This window comes from Vulpes lagopus, chromosome 9 (assembly GCF_018345385.1).
Source record: "Vulpes lagopus strain Blue_001 chromosome 9, ASM1834538v1, whole genome shotgun sequence".
In the NCBI taxonomy this organism is placed as follows: Eukaryota; Metazoa; Chordata; class Mammalia; order Carnivora; family Canidae; genus Vulpes; species Vulpes lagopus.
This window is the reverse complement of record NC_054832.1, coordinates 76,312,863-76,333,276: the sequence shown is the minus strand read 5'-3', so window position 1 is coordinate 76,333,276 and position 20,414 is coordinate 76,312,863. Positions and strand designations below refer to the sequence as shown.

At 40.1% G+C, this 20,414-nt stretch overlaps 1 protein-coding gene across 1 annotated transcript in view; it reads left to right on the top strand.

Moving 5' to 3' along the window:
• The window catches only part of LOC121498771 (inactive serine/threonine-protein kinase PLK5-like), a 121,589-nt gene extending 116,089 nt beyond the window's left edge, over positions 1–5,500 (top strand). The window contains exons 4-5 of the mRNA XM_041768910.1: positions 736–792; positions 5,086–5,500. Of these exons, the coding sequence (XP_041624844.1) occupies positions 736–792; positions 5,086–5,283 (255 nt within the window). The 3' untranslated portion in view covers positions 5,284–5,500. The remainder of the gene's footprint in view (positions 1–735; positions 793–5,085) is intronic.
• The last annotated feature ends 14,914 nt before the right edge of the window (positions 5,501–20,414 follow it).

Sequence of the window (20,414 nt, the reverse complement as noted above, 5' to 3'; positions counted from 1 at the left end):
TACTGTTAATGGCATGTAAATATTTCTACCATAATTTCCACATCAATGAGATCAGAAGTTTCTGGCACTGACCCATACACTGTACTAGGGTCCTCTGGAATTTGGGAGAGCTAGCATGGGAATGGTTTAATAAAACATAGTTTCCAAAGTGAAAAAAACATACTTTGTGAAAGTATTTCCGACAGGGCAGGGGCCTAAATATGTATTTCTAAAATGGATCCTGTTCATATTTGTCATCCTCTTTTTTCTTCCTTGGTTCCTGCTGTCTCTGTCCTCATAGTCGTGGAAGCTCTTGATTCTGAGTGATGCTGTCTGCCTTTAGCATTCTGTTTCTCAATTAAGTCCGAGCTAAGATTTGGGGTAAGGTAGTAACTTGTGCCAGGTCCTCACTAACTTATATATGATTCTGAAAAAAAAATTACTATATCTATACACCACCCTGCGAGATATAATGTATATATGATATATATATCATATACATGTAAATATATATATATTTCTAAAAACTTAAGAGTACATCTAGAAATGAGAATTAAAGGAAAACAAAGTCATAAAGCTGGGGCATTATTATTGGTTATCACTGCTGTGATTATCCCGTGTAGTTAATATATGGAATTTTGTATTTGCTGATTGATATTTTTCATTATATTGAGAATGTATTCACTTTGTGTTCTGAATTAAAAGAATTCTAGCATTTATATCTCTCTGTATCTGTTTGTCTGTCTATCTACCAAGAGAGAGCTACGCCTCCCGGGCCTATCTATCTACAGCTTGGGAAAACAGAAACATCAGGTAATGGTTCCTGTTACATGGCCACATTCAGCCACTGTTATCAGCATTTTGAGAAGCAAACTAATTTTGATGGCTTTTAGGACTTTCACTACTGGGTCTGGCCAGTCTTTTCAGCATCATAATCAGGTTCCCCTGTCAGCATATGTCCTACCACGTGGCTATTCATCATTCCATGGAAACTCCGTGCATGTTAATTCTCTGTGCTCCTTTTGTTATTTTTTTTCCCTACCTGAGGTATCTAGTCTTCCCTTTTTGCTTGGCACAATATTACACGTGCTTCAAGGCTCGAGTCAAATGTCACCATTTCACCAGGTAGAATGAACTGTGCTTCTGGGGTCCCACTGTGGAGTGTACAACCTCTTCAGCATTGATCAAAGTGTGCACACTCATGCACATAGCTAACTCCTCCAAGGAAGCCTCGTCTTGTTAAAATAGCACCAACTTTGGAGCACAGGGCTTGAATTCCAGCACCGCAACCCTCAGCTCTATAGACTTCTGGGTACAACTCCTCTATGCAGTGAGAATATGATTACCTTAGAGAAAAGGCAATAAATAGGTACATTATTCTCCATCCACACTGGCTACATTATGATTTCTATAAGGTTCTGCTCATGTCTACTCATGTCTTTGTAACCCAGCATCTAGCCCAGAGTCTAGCTCTAGCACACTCTCAAATATTTGTTGAATGTATTATAGAATATATGCTCAGAGATTAAGTACAGGAATTGACAAGAATGCAACTAAAAATATTTACAATGTAGTCTATTAGCAGCAAGTACATAAACTCTAGCAGGACATGAGGTACAGCTAAAGCAGTGAGAAAAATCTCATCTTGTCAATAGACAATATACAATACAAAATATATTTTGTAATAATATATTTTCAGTTTAACTTCTGATTAGAAAGAGAAACCAGAAACCTAAATTCTACTGCCTTGATTCACTTGTACAAAATAATTTCCAGGATGAAAAAACTGGCTTCCATCCTTTCTACTCAGAATTTTTAACTCAGAGGTCCTCAATCGTTCAAAATTTGGTTAAATACAAAATCAAACCTAATTCAGACCATTAATTACAGAGCTTCAAATGTTCTATTCAGCTCTGATAGCTCCATTCTCTTGAGAAAAACTGCAACAATAAGAGTTATTCCTGTTGGCTTGGAAATTTCAACTTCTTTGGGATTTAACCCAACTCCGCATTTATTAAGCCATATTTTTCCACTTGCTAGGAATAAGGTGCATTGGAAATCGCACAGATTAGTTTGGACTACTCTGTGTTTAGCATCACCCAAAATAAGCTAGAGCTTTGAACCAAGAAGACTGGTTCGATGTCATTTTGCTTGCCTAGTGTCTATTTCTCGTTAGGTCACAGCATCACATTTACGATGGGGATTTAACTCCCCCAAGCCGTCTCTCTTGCTAGGACTGTAGATCAAGATGTTTCCCACTCTCCTGTGCAATCAGTGGTGACCTGCTAGGCTCCTTCTCCATCCCGCACTCTGTCCCCATATGTCCAGGTGTCCATTGCATCTAGTCTCTAGAGCTGCCTTTGGTTCTGATCAGCCCAAAGGTAAGTTCTGCAGTTTTCTTTCCACTCCAGGAACTGTCTGAAGGCCCTGCAATAAGTCCCTTTTCACTTGTTTCACAGAGTGAGTTCATCTTACTACCAGAGGATCTTAGGTAATACATTTTTTTAAATTTTTTTTATTTATTTATGATAGTCACAGAGAGAGAGAGAGAGAGGAAGAGACACAGGCAGAGGGAGAAGCAGGCTCCATGCACCGGGAGCCCGATGTGGGATTCGATCCCGGGTCTCCAGGATCACGCCCTGGGCCAAAGGCAGGCGCTAAACCGCTGCGCCACCCAGGGATCCCTTAAGTAATACATTTAAGAAAATCTGCATTTAAGGGGAAATGTTTTAATCTCAGTATCACCTTAATCATTGTCAAGTAGCTCTGTCAATCCACTGTACAATAATGAACATCTTACAACAATGGATCCTATGTGACTGTGAGTGGTTGGGCAGCCCTTCTGAGCTTTGACTTTCTCATCCATAAAACAATGATAATAAAACTATGAGATATATTTTCTCTATAGCTTGACTGTGATGGCCCAGGTTTAAAAAAAAAAGTAACGGAAGTGGTTTTTTTTCAAATCGCAAAGCACTGTATAAAGTAAGATATTTATTTGCCTCATCTGTTTTTAAACAAACATTACCTTAAAAAATATTTTTACTATGGGGTTATTTTGGTGTTCATAGTGTATTTTTAAAGAAATAGTCAACTCTTTTCTAAAGTGTGCAATCTATGTGTCTGAACATTGATAATATCCCGAGCAGGTGCAATGGCTCCTTCCTTTATTTTGGTTTGCAATCACCTCCAGTGTTCCTGTTATTTCATTTCAATGGGTCCACATAATAAGGGGTGTATATTGAAGAGATATTTTAAGGGAGGCTTTTGAGGAAGAATATAACAGAATTGTATGGGAAAAAATGGAATTGTAATTCATAGTACTGATTAGTAATTCCAGTTGGCCTTTTTCTTTTCTTTCTTTCTTTCTTTCTTTCTTTCTTTCTTTCTTTCTTTCTTTCTTTCTTTCTTCTTCCTTCCTTCCTTCCTTCCTTCCTTCCTTCCTTCCTTCCTTTCTTTCTTCTTTCTTTCTTTCTTTCTTCTTTCTTTCTTTCTTTCTTTCTTTCTTTTTCTTTCTTTCTTCTTTCTTTCTTCCTTCCTTCCTTCCTTCCTTCCTTCCTTCCTTCCTTCCTTCCTTCCTTTCTTCTTTCTTTCTTTCTTTCTTTCTTTCTTTCTTTCTTTCTTTTTTTTAAAGATTTTATTTATTTATTTGAGAGAGAGAAAGAGATTACAAGCAGAGGGATCTGCAGAGGGAGAGGGAGAAGCAGACTCTCCACGCAGCAGGAAGCTCAGACACAGGGCTGGATCCCAGGACCGGGGATCATGACCTGAGCCAAGGCAGATGCTTAACCGACTGAGCCATCCAGGTGCTCAAGACCTTTCATTTCCATGTTGAAATGTAACCTCTGTCTTCATTGCTGTCATTCTAGACGGGCAGTGGTGTATAGGGGAAAACATATATGGTTGTCAACCAGAGCATGTACGTCCCAGTCCAGGCATTACATTTCATTACCTTTGTATCTTTAGGAAACTGGTTTATCTTTCTACGCTTTTCCCTCATCTGCCAAATAGATCTAATCCAGCTATGTTGTATTCTCAAATGAGAATAGCGGATTCTTTCTGAAGTGCTAAGCACTCTGAAATCACAGGGCAACATTTAACCATCCACAATTATTGCTCGCTTACAGTAAAATGTTTGTATAATACTGTCCATGTTTCAGCCATCTTATGCTTACTTTCAGCTAAATACTCTTTCTTGTCTTTTTTTTTTTTCTAGGACTATTCTATCACTGATCTTAAAAAACAAAACAAAACAAAACAAAACAAAAAACAGAACTTGTACTCCAGTGCCTACCATAGTGCTTATGCATAGTAAACTCAAATATTTATTGAATGAATAATAAAACACGTAAGCAGAGATTAAATAAAAGCATTGACAGAATGCAACTAAAAGCACGTATGATACACTCTATCAGTACTAAGTATATACATTTTGGTGGGGCGTGAAGTATACTGAAAACAGGGAGAAAATCTGTAGATCAGTGTTATTTACATGAGGCAACCCTGTGTGAACACAGGCCAGCAGCAGCAGCAGCCCCAGGGAGCTTGTTGGAATTCACATTCCTGGCCCCACTCCAGACAGACTGAGTCAGAAGCCCTTGGGCACAGGAATCTGAGTTTTAGCAGGGCTTTCAGGGGATTCTGTTGTCCACTTAAATGGGGAGGCCCTGACTCAGATCTTCCCATTCCAGTTACTCTTATTTACTAAATTAAATTAAATTAAATTAATTAATTAATTTCTAGTTTTATTGAAATATCATTGACATATAACATTGTATAACTTTAAGGTGTACAACATAACGATCTCATATTCATACATATATTGTAAAATGATTACCACTATTGTGGTATTAGTTAACACATCCATCAACTCACGTAGTATAACTTATTTTTTATTTTTATTTTTTTGTGGTCCGGTTATTCTTCTGTATGCAAAATGTAGTCTTCATTTTAGTAATAAAAACCATAGTTTTAGTGGCAATTTAATAATATTGATCGTATAATAATATTAGAATATTTTTACTCCCTCTTTTCTGTAGTCTAATACTCATGGGTCCTGAGTAACCTAAATTAAATAATTTCACTCTTTTTCTCAAAACCCTCCAGAAGCTTCCTGTTCTCACTTGGAGCAAGATCCAAAGTGCTTACTGTGATCTACAAGTTCCTTCTGATTTGGCTCCCGGCTGCTGCTTAGATGACTCTCTACTAATCTCATCTCTGATGCCTCTTTTTCAGCCACCTTGTCCTCCTCCTTATCTCTTGAATGTCCCAAACATGTTCCCACCCCAAAGTTTTGGCACTTGACAGCTGCTTTGCTGTCCTCCTGACCTTTACCTGATTGGTTCTTTCTTTTAGACTCTGATGGAATGCCAGTGTATCAGTAAGGCTTCCCTGACCACCCTCCCTAACCAGACCCCCTTTCCCATTGATCGCCATCTGGCATACTTGCCCCATTTGCTCCCCAAGACAATGTAAGCTATATGAGAGAGGAGCCTCTGTCTTTAGGCAGATGTTATTTCTCCAGAACCTAGAACTGGACAGCCATACGGGAGGTTATCAATACGTTTTTGTCAAATGAAAGAATAAAGTATTTACTATGTACCCACCCTCCAACACTTGCTTAATTAATGATACCTCAGATTTGCTAGGTCAAAATTTTGTAGGTGCTGTTTTATAACCTAAGTTCTCAAACTCCAATGCCCAAGCTGAGCCACATAATTTTGGGGGGACAAAAATAGTGCACTTTGTGATGCTGCCTTAGGGATTCCAGTGTGCAGCCTTGGTCAAGACTCTCAATGTCAGTCGCTTACCTACCCACACTACCCACGTGGTAGAGCACCCAGTGACAGTGGTCAAGACATGAAGTATGGGAATATGGGGGTGGTCAGTATAATACTAACAGTGTGGATTAGACAGTGTTCTTCAGTGAAACAGAACCCATAGGATGTGTATATACACACATATCTAGCAATCAGTCGGCCAATCAATTGATAGATAAATAAAAAGATATTTATTGTAAGGAATTGATTCACATGGTTATGGAGGCTGGTAAGTCCAAAATATGCAGAGCTGATGGCTGATGCCCAGTCCAAGTCCAAAGGCTGGAAGCTGCTCTAGAACCAGGAGGAGTCTATGTTCCAGTTTGAAGACTGTCAGGAAGGAGAATTCTCTTATTTGGGAGAGGATTACTTTTGTTCTACTCAGGCCTTCACTGATTGGATGAGGCCCATTCACCCCGGGGGAGGACAGGCTGCTTTACTCAGTCTACTGATGTAAATATTAATCTCATCCCAAAACACTTTCACAGACACACCTAGAATTGTGTTTGAGCAAATATCTGGGCACCCTCATAAATCTGGCACTTAGAAATAACCATTACGTCGTCACACATATCATCACTGCACTTTGTGCTTCTAGGGCTGTTTTCATTCCTTTTAATTCTATGACTATGTTATTCATAGTCAGACATAAACACAAAAGTTTTATTTAGTATGATCGCCAGGTTTTGGATCTCCTTTGTAATAGCTCTACAGTCTCTCCTACGTGTCCGGTCAAAATATTGACTATTAACCTTTGGCCAAGCACAGCTTCCTCTCTGGATGTTTTTGCTCCACTATAAATGTCCTATAAAGCTAAAAAAGAAACATAATTATTTAACTCCCAAGAATAATTTTTAAAAAGATCATGCAAAAAACATCTCCACATGAATCACATTAAATTTTGATATTTCCTTTTTCTTTTTTTTTTTTTTTTTTATATTTCCTTTTGAATTAAAGACTAGATTCGTAGGTTTCACCTTTTACCCAGAAATAAGAGGAAAAAGTTTGAAATGGAAGAACAAAGCCTTTGGATGAAGGCAGTGCTCACTGGGGATATGGGTACTGGTGTGGAGAATGCAGGCAAAAGGAAATGTAGATAAAATTCGATTTCCTTACAACTTGCAACCCATTGACAAAGAATATGACATTCCTCCAGAACTCCCAGCTCTCTTAATGCTTTGCTAGAGGGAACAAATAACCTTAGCCTGACAATAGCCAGGCCTCCAGGATCCTGCAAGTCTTCTTTAACATATGAAAATCCTTTTGGAAACTTCATCTCTGTCCCTCCTAATTTAGAAGTATATAATCAATGGCTCCTCACAATCCCAGAGCAGATCTTTTGCTCATGGGTCCTATCCCTGTGCTATAGTAAAAAGAACTTTTTGCACCGAAAATATCTCATGAGGGACCTGAGTGGCTCAGACCTTAAGCGTCTGCCTTTGGCTTAGGTTGTGATCCTGGGGTCCTGGGACCGAGTCCCACATGGGCTCCCCTCAGGAAGCCTGCTTCTCCCTCTATGTCTCTTCCTCTCTGTGTCTCTCATGAATAAATAAATAAATAAATAATATTAAAAGAAAGAAAAAGTCTTGTGAATTCTTCCTTGACCATTTGCTCCTGGCCCATACCACATCAGGTGTCAGGTGGCCCCTACCTCCTGAACTTTCCCTATTTGGCTCCTTAGCCACCAAAATGAAGGCTAAAAACTTAGAAAGACATAAGCCCATAAACTCTGAGTGAATGAAGGAAGCTTTCAGTCTGTCCTTCATCAGAAGAATGGATGAGTGGCCACAGAGCAGATGGTGACTGAAGGAAAGGTCGCAGAACAGATGCCAGAACTGGAAGGGTTGGTGGAGGGACTGCTGATAAGGATTGGCCAGTCCTGCTCCAAGTCTCAGGAATGGCTTAGAAGGGGAGCCAGCAGGTATAGAGGAAGGCTGGGCCTAAGAACCAGAGGAGTACCTGGAATGGGTGTAGTAGCTGGAGACTTGATTCTCCCCCTCCCCTGCTCTGTTCCATAAACACTCTTTCCCACAATGGCATGAGAAGTTTAATATCTCATGAGAGTGAGTCTCATTGGGCCCAAACTCACTAGACTCAACACAGGGTGGGGTGCGGATGTGTTGAAGAAATTTGGGGAAATGAGAGATTCTATAGGTGAATGGGGAAATGTTCATACTCTTCTCCCCATGGGCTCCTGGCATTCATTCCCTTCCGGGTGGGGCACTGGGGGACTCCTCCCTGGAGAAACTGAACAACCTCAGGGAAAATGCCTGAGATAAGGGAGTTTTGAGGCTCCAGTTCCTCAGCTGATTCATCCTCAAGGAAGCCCACTCCTTCCAAGTCCTGCTCAGTGGGCAAGAGGTTTCAAGCAGTTTTTCAGTGTCTCATTCTTAAGTATGAATTGACAGCCAATATCAGTGATAAAGTCATGAAGTCAATGATTTAGAAAAAAAGAAAATAGGAAAAAAAAAAAAAACACACGAAGGAACTCAGTGGGAAAATTATAATGAAGATACTAGAATCAAACAGTAAAATTATACTTAATACTTTCAGAGAAATAAGAGGTGATCAAAGCTTTTATTTATTTATTTATTTATTTATTTATTTATTTATTATTTATTTGAGGGGGGACAGAGTGTGAGCAAGAGGAAGAGGGATAGAAACTCTGAAGCAGAATCTGTGCTGAGTGCAGAGCTCAATGTGGGGCTCAGTCTCACAACCCTGAGATCATGCCCTGAACCAGAACCAAGAGTCAGATGCTTTACTGACGGAGTCACCCAGCCTCTCCAAGAAATGTTATTTTATTCACTTAAAAATATTAGAAGGAACAAAGAGGAAATAAGAAAGAACTCTGGATAATATGATGTGAGAACTCAAACTAAAAACTCAGTTGAAAATTCAGAACGTGGAGTGGAGAAAGTCAACCAGAAGAAGTGAAAATAAGATGGTAAAACAGTGAAAGCTGGGAGAGGAAAGGTAAGAAAATAAGAAAGGTAGTCTGTGAATTCCAATGTTTTATAAAGAATTTCTTTAAACAGATTTTTTCTCTGGGAGAGAGTGTTGTGCCCAAGATTGTGAACCCAAGAAACCACCGAGGAGCCGACACCGATGCAAGCGCAGGAGGATTTATTTGCAAGCTCAAGCTTGGGTCCAAGTATACCCGACACAGCGGAGCAGGGACTTGGACCCCGAAGTGGGTTACAGCTGGATTTTTTGTGGGCTAGTTTAGGGGATTTTCAGAAGGGGGTGGAGGAATTTCTCAAGTTCTGTTTACATTCTGATGTGGGGCTTTCAAGGGCATTGAGCTCTGTTCTCATTCTATTATGGGACTTTCTGCCACGGGCGTGGGCTCTGTTGTCTTTCTGATATGAGATTCTCTGTGGAGGGCAATTCTGAGCTCTGTTGTCTTTCTGATATGGGATTCCCTGCCGAGGACATTCTGCAGTTTTTCCTGTAAAGACCAGCTCTTATTCACAGGGGCCTAAGATGGCTGTACTTGTGCTAATGCTAAACTTGAGGTGGAATGGCCTTAATTTTTCTTGGCCTCCACAAGAGAAAAATCTTTTCTGAAAGCAAGTTTTTCTCTTTTTCCAAATTGAAGAAAATTAGTTTTGGGGTTGGCCTAGCCTCTCCTCCCACTAATCTATCTCCCAAAGACGATGGGTAACAAAGGAAAGAGTCTAAATGTATTACAAAATTAAAATAAATGTTTAAAGCAAAGACAGAAGATCAGAATGCTCTGATACTTCTGAAGATCACATTGGAATTGAAAGAGACAATGGAGACAAACCATCTAAACCACAAAGGACAATAATTCTAACCCATGAGGGCAGAGACAACTCCACACAAGGGAGTTCTCAAAAAGCTTAGCCACTCAAATACACTTTCAAAAAAAAAAAGGAGGGTCTTCTCCCAGTATGAAGGTATACGTCAGAATAGAGTAAGATTCAGGTTCCGGAAAACAGGTGATGTGACACAGATAAGAGAGCAATGAAAGTCCCAGTGAGACACTTGAGCAGCAGAGCTGGGTGTCCAGTTCCTATTGGAGCTTAAGAACTGGGCCCTCCCTGGGAAAAAGAAAACAAACTGATAAACTACTAGATGCACTGGACTACATAGAAAATCGTGTTCAGAATGTTTAAGTGATACTGTTGGGAAGCTTAAGAATGAATGAATAGGAAACAAACTGAGGATTGCTGGAGGGGAGGCAGGTGGGAGAATGGGGTAATTGGGTGATGGGCATTAAGTAGGGTATGTGACACCGTGATAAGCACTGGGTGTTTTACACAACTGATAAGTTATTGAACACTACATCTGAAACTAAAAAAAAATTAATAATAAGGACAGACAAATTAAGCTGATGGAAAAAAATCAGTCAATTAATAAAATTGTATAGGAAAGAAAATATATTTATAGTATTCTGATTGGCTCAGCAGTGAAAAAATACTCACAGAAGGTCAATAGAAGTATTTACACATGAAGTTAATGATGAAACATTTCAATGTGTTTGTATTAGGAGGAAAGCAGGAAAAAAAATAGCATAGCCAGGATAGAGACTAAATCGCCATCCATCACATTCATATGTCAGCAGACCATAGCTAAATAAATAAAAAAGGCATTTTAGACAATCCTGAAAACTGGAAATAGAGAGGTAAGTGTTGAGGGAATAGTTAAATGAATTGAATGTAGTTGGCTTTGAGAAAGATACCCAGGAAGGGGGCAGGGGTGAAAGATTGGATGTTTTAATGTGTAAATGCCTCACTTCAATAGTTCAAAAATTAATTTAAAAAATTTTTAGAAGATCATATTTATTTTTTGACACACAGAGAGAGCCCACAAGCAGAGGGAGCAGCAGGCAGGGGGACGGGAGAAGCAGGCTCCCCACTGAGCAGGGAGGGCTAGGCAGCTCCATCCTCGGATGCCAGGATCCTGACTTGAGCGAAGGCACAAGTTAACCCACTGAGCCACCCAGGCGCGCCCCAAAGTTAATTTTAAGTAGATACGGGTTTCAGTGGAAGTATAATTTCTTATATTTTTAAAATAATTTTCCTGTATCTTCTATATTTTTTTTTTAATAATAAATTTATTTTTTATTGGTGTTCAATTTGCCAACATACAGAATGACACCCAGGGCTCATCCCGTCAAGTGCCCCCCTTGGTGCCCGTCACCCATTCACCCCCACCCTCTGCCCTCCTCCCCTTCCACCACCCCTAGTTCGTTTCCCAGAGTTAGGAGTCTTTATGTTCCGTCTCCCTTTCTGATATTTCCCACTCATTTTCTCTCCTTTCCCCTTTATTCCCTTTCACTATTATTTATATTCCCCAAATGAATGAGAACATACACTGTTTGTCCTTCTCCGATTGACTTACTTCACTCAGCATAATACCCTCCAGTTCCATCCACACTGAAGCAAATGGTGGGTATTTGTCATTTCTAATGGCTGAGGAATATTCCATTGTATACATAGACCACGGCTTCTTTATCCATCATCTTTCTATGGACACCGAGGCTCCTTCCACAGTTTGGCTATTGCGGACATTGCTGCTAGAAACATCGGGGTGCAGGTGTCCCGGAGTTTCATTGCATCTGAATCTTTGGGGTAAATCCCCAGCAGTGCAATTGCTGGGTCGTAGGGCAGGTCTATTTTTAACTCTTTGAGGAACCTCCACACAGTTTTCCAGAGTGGCTGCACCAGGTCACATTCCCACCAACAGTGCAGGAGGGTTCCCTTTCTCCGCATCCTCTCCAACATTTGTGGTTTCCTGCCTTGTTAATGTTCCCCATTCTCACTGGGGTGAGGTGGGATCTCATTGTGGTTTTGGTTTGTATTTCCCTGATGGCCAGTGATGCGGAGCATTTTCTCATGTGCATGTTGGCCATATTTTCTATAATTTCTCAAAATTAGGAATCTATGATTAAAATATTCTTCACACTGGTTTTGTAGTCTTCTGTGTGTATCACTCCTGAAGTCAGCAGTGATCAGATGCCGTGCTCCATTGAGGACGGTGAGGAAGGTTTAACAGAGGGCTCCTTCCTAAGGAGTGGGCTGGGTGTGGGCAGCCCAGGGCTATCCCCAGACTAGAGGGAAAGTTGTGCACAGCCAATAGCGAGCGTTAAGGAGACCTGGGATCAAAGGGAGGATCCCACTTGCAGGCTGGGAGGGACCAGGAGTAAAAATTCCGCTTTCTCTTTGGTCTCCAGCTCGGGCTCAGGAGCCCTGGGGGGTAGTGCAGGGCTGGAGGAAGGGTGGAGAAGCAGCACTGGAAGGAGCACAGGAAGTTACCCACAAGACAAGTGTGAAAAACCATGGACTGCTACCAACCCATGCAACCAGCTCAGGAACTGCCTGCAGGTGCAAGGGTCCCCAGCTTAGCCCCATGAGTGCTATTTGAATCCGGACTGTGACATCTGTGACATCTGCAACATCTGTCTTCTTCCCTGGCTCTTACCTCTTCCAGCTCAGTCCAGGTCTCCAGACTTTAGTCCCTGGGCAATTGGCTTCAAATTCTGAATTTATGGAGGCTATTTGCCTTCTTCCCCTCTGCTAATCTCTTGTGGGCTGCATCGCTGATCCTGATCTACTTGCCCACAGACAGGCAGCCTGAAAGGATGCCACAGTGTAGGATCAAACCCTTGCCCCGAGTGCCAGCTCCGTGACAGACACCCACTTAACGTCTGTGTCTCATTGTCTTTTATGAACTGGGGAGGATCCTTCCTATGTTTTCTATGAGGGTTAAATAAAGAAGTTTATGTAAAGCAACGAGTACGATGCTCCATAGGGAGTGCCATTTCCTCTTGTTTCACACAGCGTCACCAGTTATTAAGAGAATGTTTCATGAGGTTGGGGTGGGTAGACGTGATGAACTCCAGGAACCAAGGGAGAAAGTTTCATGGCAGAGAAACTTCCAGACTTTTTAGAAAGGAGTCAAAGAAAACACTGTGAGAAGTGAGGTCTGGATTATTTTACATTACAGCCCAGGTAATGGAATAACCACTGTGCAAATTCTGGTTTCCTCATTTTAAGAACAGGACTAATCATGATAGCACCTATCTATTTGGGTTGCCATAACAACGAATGTGCTAGTACATGGAAAGTGCTTAGAGCAAGGCTGGACCCACATAATAACTCATGTCAATTATTTTCAGGGGGTTTCCTGAGCCTTTGAAACTTTCCCATGCTTGCTACTTTCCAAACCTCTTGTTGCCTTTGGGTAAATTAGTAGTAAAAGCCCAAGTAACACAGTGTGTTTCTCTTTTCTAAGAAAGCAAGGAGAATGGGAACTGGAAAGATAAGAACAGTCTCTTAGGCAATCTTAGGAGAGGAAGAATGTTCCTTGAGAAAGGCAATATGGAGAAAGGAAGGAAAGAAAGTCCATTTTTAGAGGTTCCAGAAAAAACTCTGTGGGTTCCATCTAGGTGGCCTACCTGACTGGAGGTCCTGGTTTAATTTTCTGACTCAAGAAAATGAACTGCCCATGTGCAGGCTCCCACTGGCACCCAATTGTCTTGTGCATTTCCAACATCCTTCTACAACTAGTTCTATGCCTCGGACCTTAATGCAGGGGGCTAGCTCAGTAATAGGTCTTCAGCCAGACGAGCGGGGCATTTCATCCATTAGGCTTACCATTTGGGTATTATCTCTGCCATTGTCAGACTTCTTTGAGGGTGTGTTTGCATCTATCCATTGTTCATTTATCTCTTTGGTCCTTTCGAACAATGTGCACCCTTGGCTGGGGTGATGCATAGTCTATAATCATGTTGGTGAACATGTTCACTATATATTTAGCCTCACCTGTTAATTATCAAGTAGAATTCAACATAAAGAGAAAGTGAGCTGCCTGCAAAATGTTCACAGCACCTTCCAATTGTCTGGGGCTGGGCAGCCCAGGTGGCTCAGCGGTTTAGCACCACCTTCAGCCCAGGGCATGATCCTGGAGGCCCGGGATCAAGTCCCACTTTGGGCTCCCTGCATGGAGCCTGCTTCTCCCTCTGCCTGTGTCTCTGCCTCTCATTCTCTCTCTCTCTCTCCCTCTCTCCTCTCTGTGTATTCTAATGAGTGAATAAATAAAATCTTAAAAAAAAAAAAAGACCCAATTGTCTGGAGCTTTTCCTGTCTTTCAGTTCTCCCATTTATATTAGTGTAGAAACTTTCATTCAGCAAATATTTATTGAGCATCTACTATACAGCAGCTACTGTAAGTCTTAGGAGAGAGGCTCTAAAGATAGAGATGCCCACATCCTCCCAGGGCTTACTATCATATTTGTAAAAATAGCTGTAAGTTCATGTAAAGGAGGATAGTCTTTCAACTACCAAGACACTAATAAATTATTTGAAAGATCTTCTTAAATCAGATCCAGACAGTGGACTGTGATTTTTCCAACCTGCTTATTTGGGTCCCTTAGAGATCCACTGGGATTGTGACACAGCAGTCTGTATTAATTTTGTGAGGAATAGCCAAAACATTTTTTCCTTAAAAGCATTTATGTTTACCACAGTGGTGATGAGAAGATGGAGACAAAAATATCTCATTGGGATGGTGATCAATTATGATTTTCTGAGTTTTTCAGAATGAGATCCAGAATCCTAAAAATCAAATTGTTCTTTGTCATTAGATCTTCTTTTCACATTACTTATGTATTAATATGCATTATGTATTATTTCAAATAGTAGAATAGATATATCCACAATCTAAGAAGTACATAGTCGGGGCCTGGAAATATTGTGGTTTTCAAATTGAAACAGCTGTGAATAATATAGGTACTTGCTTCTGGGGTGAGTAAACTGTATTCAGCTACTTAATCCTATTATCAAAGTGAGTTAACAAAATGCAATTTAAATAGTACCAGTGCAGAGCTGCAAGCAGAGATCTGAATAATGAATGTGTGGTATAGATCATCTGGCATCTCCGGTTCTAAGCAAATATCCATTGGTTTCAGACTTTCTAACGTACATATGCTTGTGAGCACATGTGCACGTGTGTGTATGTGTTCATTCAACATTAAATATATCCCTGACATTTGACTAGTTTTTCCTTTTTCATCTCTGTTGAAAGAATGTGAATCCTATTCCAACAGCAAACCCCTTTTAGTAAACTAGTACTTAAATTTGTCATAATTTTCAGGAAGAAAAATGAAATGATGTGCATAGATTGGGTATTGATTCTATACCAACATCTTTGTCATAAAAATTTATTATTATTGACTCATAGCGTAATATTTAAAGACACATCAGACATGCAGTTTTTGACTCTAGGAAAAAGGAGGAATGACAATGTCAAAATGAAAAGGAATAATGATAATTAGAATATAACAAAGAGATTAATACATTTTATAAGAGCTCAAAAATCACAGCCAGAAGTACAATTTATGGAGAAACAAAAGATTTGATCTAGAAAAAAATCTAAACAATAAAACTTATTTTCCATATAATCCGGTTACAGTCATAATTAACCTTGTTCCAAAACTAAAAACAAACCAATACTATTAAAGGGTGTTTGGACACAAATAACTCTTTTCTAGGGAAATAAATATGCCTGATTTACAACACACTTAAAATAGAATTAAATTTTCAGTGAAGTTACTGTGTAACTTAGCACTAATTTATCAAAAAGTTTGATGTTAAATTGGCATCCTCAAGTCATATACTTTTTATTTTTAAATTAAAAATTAGAAAGTATACAGGAAGAAGATAAAAATCAGATAGTAACTAATTCAGACAGATTTTTGCCATTATCACTAACATCTATAATATGAAAATGACCAAAAATGTCTTTACAAAGTTCAGGATAAAAAGGTTTTAAATTGCTATGTGGTGCTAGAGTTAGTACTGAAATCATTTGTATGAAAAAGTGGTCTCAAATCATGTAAATAATGCATGGGGTATCTTTCCAGTAGATGTTATATTTTCTGAATACAAATGACAATTTGTAAATGTGATTCCTCTGTTTTCTATAATACTTTTGGTTTCTAATAGCACTCTTGTCTACTCAAGCTATATTTGCTATGTTGGGATTATTTCTATAATGCGGCGGTGTAGTATGAACTTTGGGCTTCTTTGGCATTAACCTTGGGAAGGATTCTCTTTAACTCTGCTATGTGAAGCCATGATTGAATTTTTGAAATTTCTTCTGGAAATGAATCCTTCGAGCTGAGTCTGTGCAGTATTAAGTAAAAGGATTATCTGGAAATTATCCAATTTGGAGTGAATAAAGATAACAGGCTTAGATAATATAAGTCTCGAGGTAAATATTTGCAGTATGACTTAGTTAATGTCCATATTTTAGATTAATCTGACAAGTTTCATGTCAGCCCAGAAACCTCAAATCTTGGAACTTGACTTGGGATTCTTGTTTCTTAAATGTTTTCGATTCCTCCTAAGCTGCCTCAATACTCAGCCAGATGTTTCAGGGTCTCATAGAGGAAATGTACCGAGGAGTGGATCTTTTTAAGGAGACAAGATTCCAGCTGAGGCAGGAACTGACGCTGCACTGGGCAAGCTCAGGGAAGGTGATCTGGAGCTCAGGAGGGGCCAGGGCTTTCTGTGGCTTGGGCCACCTCCCTCCCGGGAGACTGGCAGCCTCTCTCAGGGTGCAGCGGGGGCGGGGAGGGGTTTCACATGGAGGTGTGTGTGCACCCTTGTCTCTGTTCCCTTATCACTGTCTTCTTTTCCTAACTGACCTCCGCATTCCTCCTCCTCCCACTGCCACCAACGGGAGACATATTTAGCATGTGTCAATGTTTTGTGTCTTTTCACCACTTTCCTTTTTTTCTTTTTAAAGATTTTATTTATTTATAAGAGAGAGAGAGAGAGAGAGATTGAGAGAGAGAGAGCATAAGTGGGAACAGAGGCAGAGGGAGAGGGAGAAGCAGACCCCCCAGTGAGCAAGGAGCCTGATGCCTGCCTGGGCTCTATCCCAGGACTGGAGATGGTGACTTGAGCCAAAGGTAGATGCCTAACGGATTGAGCTACGCAGACACCCTTTTTCACCACTTTCTAATCTAATTTTAAAATTAAAACTTGAATTCACGAGTCCCATTTCCTCTCTGGGTGGCTGAACAATAATCTCTGAGAACTAGATTTCTGTCCATTTCTTCTGCTTCATCTTCATGCTGTTTGGACAGCAAAACCTTCTTCCCCTCCCCAAAGCTAACTGTCTGTCCTGCAGGTCAGTTGTGTGATCAGTGCCTCTCATTGCTTTTCACTCTTACTTGTATTGGATGTGGATATTCAACCTACCTGGTTGTGATGAGTTGTCAATTCGAGTCATCTGGGAATCATAGTTGACATTTGCCTTCCTCTCTGTTTGTGTTGTGCCGATGGCTAACCACAGTCCCTTCTCATCACCTGAACCCACCCTTCTGTGCATCTCAACTGATGCTGTGTGGCTCTGACCCATGATCTCCTTCTGGACTGACCCACAGCAGCCTCCTCTGGTGGTCCACGCTTTGAATTTCCTCTGAGTCCCAACACATTTGCTGTGGTGCTGGCGGAATACATGAGCTTTCCGAAACTCATACCTTCTGCTATTCTTCTGTCTGAAATTCTTCAATGGCTCCCAACTAGACAAATTCTAAAATCCTTACATGACATCTGAAACCCTTGAGGGCTGAATTCCTGCCTGCATCTGGCACAGCTGCCAGTCGCATTCCATGCTGGACCCCACTGCTCCCAGGCTTCACTGCAGGCTACAATGTCCTGTGCCCTACTCACAGGGACCCTCCTGCTTGGAAGCCCCTGGCCCTGTCACTGGGAAACCTTCCATGATACCCTTACTCTGTCCCTCTATTGTACCTAACATAACATTTGCTGGTATCACATCACGGATGTGTGATCTGTTTTGTGTGTACACACTAGAGTACATCATTTTTGACTTGTCTGATTTTCCTACTAGAAGTCTAGACAAGGAGCCCTATGTACACAGATTATATATTTTTATATTGTATTTGTTTTTGCATATTTAATGCATAGTAAATCCCCAAATTTTTGTGAATTAATAATATATTTGTGAAAATCCGAGGTCAAAATACATTCCCCACTATTTTTTCCTCAAGTCATATCATTATGAGCCATTTTTTTTGAGTAACTGCAATGATCTACATATCACATATTTCCAAAAAATTTTGAGTTAATCTAACAAAATCCACAGTGTATCATTATGGAAGCTTAAACAGGAAATATACAGCACATAATGGCTTGGTATAGATAATGCTATCTTGACTGCTAGAGAAGACAAATGAAAAAGCAAAAAATCAAAACACAAAAACAAAAACATTACCCACAACTGGGTGGTATAGCTTAGCTATTAAAGAAAAAAAGCCATTACCACTGACTCTGGATTTGGTTTCTGACTTCTAAAAACTTAAATACTAAACAGTTTTTAACACCTAACATGTTTTTGTGTTTGTTTGTTTGTTTGTTTGTTTTTCTACTGAGCGTATTTCCCATTCTTCCATCAAACAAGGATTGTATGAAGATCCTGGTCAGGATTATCTTGGCCTTTGGATTCCATTAGGGTCATATTTAGAACTTGGCTAAAGCAAAATCTGGCTCCTGCACACCCCTCCCTGACCAGCATTCTGTTTGGCAAAGCCTGCCAGGTGCCTGATTGCACAGAGAAATGGGATGGGATCACTCGGTGTGACAGTCAGGAGAGATTTCACAGATCACAAGTGTTTGGAGAGACAAGTCAAAACCGAGCCATGGAAATGTGGCCTGCCATCTTCCCACTAAATGGGGGTGGCTTGCCAAGCAGGAGTCCAAGGTCACATGGCAGCACTGTTCTTTTGGACAATAGCCCAATAAAAAGAAACGCCTCGAGGTATGCTATTGGCGTATATAATTTTTTGGAAAAAAAAAAAATCTAAACTTCGTTCTTTACCTGGTTAGCTAGCAAGCACAGGGAAATTGGAGTTTAACATGACTTGGTGGATAATAAGCCTTTAAGTAATGACATTTTTACAGTCCGTCCTCAAAGGAGTACAATGCCAACTTTGTTGTGAGGCAGATGGTGGGGAAAAAGGTGGATGTGAATCTGATCATTTAGCAGGCAAATTAATTTATGTGACAATAACCAGCCTCCAAATTGGGTTTATTGACTCATTACATTTTCTCCCTATGAAATTTAGTAAAATGCCAAACTCTACATTTTAAAGGAGCTGAAGGTTATTTTCTCATTTTAAAGGGGGCACATTCAGTATTAGTTAGGATCTATATTAACAGTATTTCCACAGCTTCAAGTTAGTTGCTGATTTTTCTGTAGTTTATGGATAATGTATTTGGAATAAAATTATGGTCCCCAGGCAATCTTAATCTTAAAAATAATCAATTATTAAATTGCTGGATCACTTTTTTTAGAAGACCAAGTAATTTTCAAAACAAAAATAAAATAGGCCAGTAAAACCTCAGATCATTTTGCTAAGTGAAAGAAAAGAAGGGAAGGGAGAATGTGGTGAAAATTTTAATGTCATTTTTAGCTACTCTGAATTAGAAGGGTCTGCTTACTACTTAAAGTTTGTCTCATTTGACCGTTAAGGCTAACTTAATGAAGAGGAAGGACTTTTATTACAAAAAATCAAGAAAAGAAACAGAAACACAGACATTATTGATTAAACTGTACAGTTGAGTGTGCAATAAATTCTTATAATCCATATATTAGACTTGCTGGCTGAGTCCTTGCAGGACAATACCAGGTATACGTGGACTTTCCGAGGCCGCCCATTTAGCATGCCACCTTGTTGCATTGACAACAGTTGACGCCTCTTTGGACAGGTGTCTGCTTTACCACACCAGGGTTTACCCAGTCTCCAGGCTTCTGGACCTGCTCCTCTTGACCCCTTCAAGGCCACATCTTCTCAAGACTTTCTCACTGTACCTTCTGCCCATCTCTACAAGCCAAGAAAATTGGGTAGAAATTTCCCTTTTGTTTGTAATGCAAAAATAATTGGTATAGTAAGCAGGCTTTAAATTTATTTTTTAGTAAAAATATCACAAAAATACCTTCTTGTGGGCGAACCTTTGAACTGTGTAGATGGCTATAGGCGGACAAGGGCATGCTTCCTTTTCCCATAGAAATGATTCAGGGAGATACCTTTGTGTTTATGAACATAGAGATGTGTATGCATGTGCTGATTGTTGCCCTATTTGTTGCTGTTGTTGTTTTTAAAAATAAATAGGCTGGTATTATTGTATTGTTCTCTGACTGGTATTATTCACAGGACTACGTGGGGTTCTTGAAATGTTGGCACATCACAACAGAAGACCATAGTCTTTTCATAGCTGCCTAATATTCCAAAGTGTTAATGTATCCTATTTTATGTGTTAGGGTCTTTTTGTTTCCTCCTCTGAGATGGGTAAAAGGAGACACATCTTCCCTGTTGTGAACAAAAAACTTGAATTTTATCATTTTCTCACGTCTTGCCCAGAAGAACAACAATCTGGCAGGAGACACCAGGGAAAGAAGTATCAAAAAGCATAACAAGGACTAACATTCCTTAATTTATTTAGAAAGTGGTTTATCAAACAAATTATTTCTATAGAATGTTCTCTCCCCAGTGTGTCTCCTAAAACCCACATGCCATTGTTAGCTCCTCCCGGCCCAGAGTCTCCCCGGTGGCCT